The sequence below is a fragment of the Mizuhopecten yessoensis genome, unplaced genomic scaffold (genome assembly GCF_002113885.1).
Source record: "Mizuhopecten yessoensis strain PY_sf001 unplaced genomic scaffold, ASM211388v2 scaffold4123, whole genome shotgun sequence".
Taxonomy (NCBI): Eukaryota; Metazoa; Mollusca; class Bivalvia; order Pectinida; family Pectinidae; genus Mizuhopecten; species Mizuhopecten yessoensis.
The window spans coordinates 60,608-66,812 of record NW_018405387.1 but is presented as its reverse complement, the minus strand read 5'-3'; the positions used below and the strand labels follow the sequence as shown (position 1 = coordinate 66,812).

The 6,205-nt window shown below is 46.0% G+C and overlaps 1 protein-coding gene across 1 annotated transcript; it reads left to right on the top strand.

Annotated features, from left to right (window-relative positions):
* Window positions 1-1,465: 1,465 nt before the first annotated feature.
* Window positions 1,466-5,904, top strand: LOC110448648. Its single transcript, XM_021495013.1, has 5 exons — window positions 1,466-2,003; window positions 2,119-2,941; window positions 3,453-4,392; window positions 4,944-5,259; window positions 5,294-5,904. The coding sequence occupies exons 1-5, from the start codon at window positions 1,466-1,468 to the stop codon at window positions 5,902-5,904; spliced, it is 3,228 nt and encodes a 1,075-aa protein (XP_021350688.1).
* Window positions 5,905-6,205: the final 301 nt, after the last annotated feature.

Genomic DNA, 6,205 nt, shown 5'->3' with positions numbered 1-6,205 from the left:
CCTTATAACCGGATAATATAAAAGTGTATTTATACAATTGTAGCTCAGTATGGTATCTATAAAAGCATTATATTTTGTTGTAATCGGCACATCAACTTGTAGAAATAAAAATAATTCCATAGCCTGTGATATGGTGTACCAATTCGGGTACTAATTACGGCCGACAAACGGACGAAATCTCACTCCGAGTTTAGCGTTTTGTTTTCAAAAACAAATTACTTAGATATAAAACTTTTCCTGGAAATGAACCACCATAGTTAGTCTTTGTCAAGAATCAAGAAACATTCCAGATACAAGATTTGAAGTTTTAAAGAGCACTAAAAAACTGTCAAAATTGTACCATTTGTGGTAGCGTGACGTTACACCATACAGCTGCGTGGTCCTTCTAGGATTCCTCAGTGATGCTAGGGACTAAAATGGTGGAAATCCAAATTGGTTTAAAAACCGAAAACTAAGAAACTCAGACATCTATTCCTATTTCTATATCTGAGTTAGAAGTTCCAATGACAAGACATTGTTTCCGTTAACTCTTATAGGGTTAAACCATGAAAAGAACATTATAGGGCACCCCTTAAAAGTAGTATTGCAGACGATTCCAGCATGACAAGTACCACTTTACATTTGTTATCAAAGGCAGCAGTGATGTCATGAAGGACACGTAGAAGGACAGTTTCATCAGTTTTATTATTATCATTATCAAATGCTTAACGGCCCATAATCACAAGATAGGTCATTAGGGCCAACAAACGGTCGACAAAAACAAATGCTAAATTAACGTTTAAAGGTGTGAAAAAGGAGAATGAACAAAGAGAAAGAAAATAAAAAATAAAAAAGGACAATACAAAATCTACACTATAAACATGGGACTCTGATGATTTACCACAGCCCCGAAAATTCCAGAGGAATGCACAAAAGGCTGTCCCGAAGGCGGACACCTGTATACCAATCGCCAAGGAATAAATGCACAACGGTGCAAACCTAGCATTTGCGTCCCGGCCAAAGGACGTTGCTGCTTGGTCTGACAACTACCTTCCAGCCTGTCTGGCTTGGATGACCCTACCAGGAGCAGAAAGCCCCAACCAGCATAGCTATCCAGGTCATTGAGGTACTCAATCCCACCACCACGGAAAAGTGCAGCGACTTGGGTGGAGTTTCATCAGTGTCACATGCAATAGACTGATTGTAAGTTGTTATAAAGACTCTTAACACGGAGATAGACCTCTAAACGCTGGGTAATAATCTTCTCTAAGACTATGGTCAAGAATATTCCATTTCACAGCTGTTTCGTCCTTCTGAGACTCGTTGGTGATGCTATGGGTCAACGAGATGGAAATTAAAATGTCTCATCTACTGTTGAAACAGAAGGGAGTACATCCAAACCTTTTATTTTATGAATATTAAAAGTTTAAAAAGTGTTGATTAATTTCAGATTACAGAATGAGTAAAAGTATAAACATCATAAACTATGCCACTACTCAACAATGTTTACTGTGACTATCAAGGTTACGACAAACATCGGGGACTTAAACATCCACCAGGAGAGTCTATACGACCTCGGGGCCTGAAACACCACCAGGAGAGTCTATATGACCTCGGGGACTTAAACAGCCACCAGGAGAGTCTAGAAGACATCGGGGGCTTAAACATCCACCAGGGGAGTCTATACGACCTCCGGGGCTTAAACATCCACCGCCAGGAGAATCTTTACGACCTCGGGGACTTAAAGATCCACCAGGAGAGTCTTTACGACCTCGGGGACTTAAAGATCCACCAGGAGAGTCTAGGGGACTTAAACATCCACCATGAGAGTCTATACAACCTCGGGGACTTTAACATCCCCCAGGAGAGTCTAGAAGACATCGGGGACTTAAACATCAACCAAGAGAGTCTATACGACCCCCGGGACTTAAACACCCACCAGGAGAGTCTATATGACCTCGGGGACTTAAAGATCCACCAGGAGAGTCTTTACGACCTCGGGGACTTTAACATGCACCAGGAGAGTCTATACGCCCTCGGGGACTAAAACATCACCAGGAGAGGCTATACGACCTCCGGGACTTAAACATCCACCATGAGAGTCTATACAACCTCTGGGACTTAAACATCCACCACCAGGAGAATCTTTACGACCTCGGGGACATAAACATCCACCAAGAGAGGCTATACGACCTCCGGGACTTAAACACCCACCAGGAGAGTCTATACGACCTCGGGGACTTAAACATCCACCAGGAGAATCTTTACGACCTCGGGGACTTAAACATCCACCAAGAGAGTCTATACGACCTCCGGGACTTAAACATCCACCAGGAGAATCTATACGACCTCGGGGACTTAAACATCCACCAGGAGAGTCTATACAACCTCTGGGACTTAAACATCCACCAGGTGAGTCTATACGACCTCGGGGACTGAAACATCCACCAGGAGAATCTATACGACCTCGGGGACTTAAACATCCACCAGGAGAGTCTATACGACCTCTGGGACTTAAACATCCACCAGGTGAGTCTATACGACCTCGGGGACTGAAAAATCCACCAGGAGAATCTATACGACCTCGAAGACTTAAACATCCACAGGAGAGTGTATACGACCTCGGGGACTTAAACATCCATCTGGAGAGTCTATACGGCATCGGGGACTTAAACATCCACCAGAAGAGTATATACGACCTCGGGGCCTTAAACATCCACCTGGAGAGTCTATACGGCATCGGGGACTTAAACATCCACCAGGAGAGTCTGTATGACCTCGGGGACTTAAACATTCACCAGGAGAGTCTATATGACCTCGGGGACTTAAACATCCACCAGGAAAATCTATACGACCTCGGGGACTTAAACATCCACCAGGAAAATCTATACGACCCCGGAGACTTAAACATCCACCAGGAGAGTCCATACGAACTCAGGGACTTAAACATCCACAGGAGAGTGTATACGACCTCGGGGACTTAAACATCAACCAGGAGAACCTATACGACCTCGGGGATTTAAACATCCACCAGGAGAGTCTAGAAGACATCGGGGACTTAAACATCCACCAGGATAATCTATACGAACTCAGGGACTTAAACATCCACCAGGATAATCTATACGAACTCAGGGACTTAAACATCCACCAGAAGAGTCTATACGACCTCGGGGACTTAAATATCCACCAGGAGAGTCTGTACGACCTCGGTGACTTAAACATTCACCAGGAGAGTCTATATGACCTCGGGGACTTAAACATGCACCAGGAGAGTCTATATGACCTCGGGGACTTAAACATCCACAAGAGAGTCTATTCGACCTCGGGGACTTAATCATCCATAAACATCCACCAGAAGAGTATATACGACCTCGGGGACTTAAAAATCCACCAGGAGAGCCTGTATGACCTCGGGGACTTAAACATTCACCAGGAGAAGTCTATACGACCTCGGGGACTTTAACATGCGCCAGGAGAATCTATACGACCTCGGGGACTGAAACATCAACAGGAGAGTCTATACGACCTCGGGGACTGAAAAATCCACCAGGAGAATCTATACGACCTTGGGGACTGCAACATCCCCCAGGAGAATCTATACGACCTTGGGGACTGCAACATCCACCAGGAGAATCTATACGTCCACCAGGAGAGTCTATACGACCTTGGGGACTGCAACATCCCCCAGGAGAATCTATACGACCTTGGGGACTGCAACATCCACCAGGAGAATCTATACGTCCACCAGGAGAGTCTATACGACCTCGGAGACTGAAATATCACAAGGCGAGCCTAGACGACCTCGGGGACTTAAACATCCATCAGGAGAGTCTATACGACCTCGGGGACTTAAAGATCCACCAGGAGAGTCTGCACGACCTCGGGGACTTAAACATTCACCAGGAGAGTCTATACGACCTCGGGAACTTAAACATCCACCAAGAGAGTCTATCCGACGTCGGGGACTTAAACATCCACCAGGAAAATCTATACGACCCCGGAGACTTAAACATCCACCAGGAGAGTCCATACGAACTCAGGGACTTAAACATCCACCAGAAGAGTATATACGACCTCGGGGACTTAAAAATCCACCAGGAGAGCCTGTATGACCTCGGGGACTTAAACATTCACCAGGAGAGTCTATACGACCTCGGGGGCTTAAAGATCCACCAGGAGAGTCTGTCCGACCTCGGGGACTTAAACATTCACCAGGAGAGTCTATATGCCCTCGGGGACTTAAACATCCACCAGAAGAGTCTATACGACCTCGGGGACTTAAAGAGCCACCAGGAGAGTCTGTACGACCTCGGTGACTTAAACATTCACCAGGAGAGTCTATATGACCTCGGGGACTTAAACATGCACCAGGAGAGTCTATATGACCTCGGGGACTTAAACATCCACAAGAGAGTCTATTCGACCTCGGGGACTTAATCATCCATAAACATCCCCCAGAAGAGTATATACGACCTCGGGGACTTAAAAATCCACCAGGAGAGCCTGTATGACCTCGGGGACTTAAACATTCACCAGGAGAAGTCTATACGACCTCGGGGACTTTAACATGCGCCAGGAGAATCTATACGACCTCGGGGACTGAAACATCCACCAGGAGAATTTATACGATTTCGGGGACTTAAACATCCACCAGGATAATCTATACGAACTCAGGGACTTAAACATCCACCAGGATAATCTATACGAACTCAGGGACTTAAACATCCACCAGGATAATCTATACGAACTCAGGGACTTAAACATCCACCAGGATAATCTATACGACCTCAGGGACTTAAACACCCACAGGAGAGTGTATACGACCTCGGGGCCTTAAACATCCACCTGGAGAGTCTATACGGCATCGGGGACTTAAACATCCACCAGAAGAGTCTATACGACCTCGGGGACTTTAACATGCGCCAGGAGAATCTATACGACCTCGGGGACTGAAACATCACCAGGAGGGTCTATACGACCTCGGGGACTTAAATATCCACCAAAAGCGGACTTACGACCTCGGGGACTTAAACATCCCCCAGGAGAATCTATACGACCTCGGGGACTTAAACATCAACCAGGAGAATTTATACGATCTCGGGGACTTAAACATCTACCAGGAGAATTTATACGATCTCGGGGACTTAAACATCTACCAGGAGAATTTATACGATCTCGGGGACTTAAACATCTACCAGGAGAATTTATACGATCTCGGGGACTTAAACATCAACCAGGAGAACCTATACGACCTCGGGGATTTAAACATCCACCAGGAGAGTCTAGATGACCTGGGGGACTTAACATTCACTAGGAGAATCTATACGACCTCGGGGACTTAAACATCAACCAGGAGAATTTATACGATCTCGGGGACTTAAACATCCACCAGGAGATTATATACGATCTCGGGGACTTAAACATCCACCAGGAGAATCTATACGATCTCGGGGACTTAAACATCCCCCAGGAGAATTTATACGATCTCGGGGACTTAAACATCCACCGGGAGAATCTATACGATCTCGGGGACTTAAACATCCACCAGGAGAATATATACGATCTCGGGGACTTAAACATCCACCAGGAGATTATATACGATCTCGGGGACTTAAACATCCCCCAGGAGAATCTATACGACCTCGGGGACTTAAACATCCACCAGGAGAATTTATACGATCTCGGGGACTTAAACATCCACCAGGAGATTATATACGACCTCGGGGACTTAAACATCCACAAGAGAGTCTATTCGACCTCGGGGACTTAAACATCCATCTGGAGAGTCTATACGACCTCGGGGACTTAAACATCCACCAGAAGAGTATATACGACCTCGGGGACATAAGCATCCACCAGGAGAGTCTGTATGACCTCGGGGACTTAAACATTCACCAGGAGAGTCTATACGACCTCGGGGACTGAAACATCCACCAGGAAAATCTATACGACCTCGGGGATTTAAACATCCACCAGGAGAGTCTATACGACCTCTGGGACTTAAACATCCACCAGGAGAGTCTATACGACCTCGGGGACTTAAACATCCACCAGGAGAATCTATACGACCTCGGGGACTTAAACATCCACAGGAGAGTCTATTCGACCTCGGGGACTTAATCATCCATCTGGAGAGTCTAAACGACCTCGGGGACTTAAATATCCACCAAAAGAGTATATACGACCTCGGGGACTTAAACATCCACCAGGTCTATACGACCTCGGG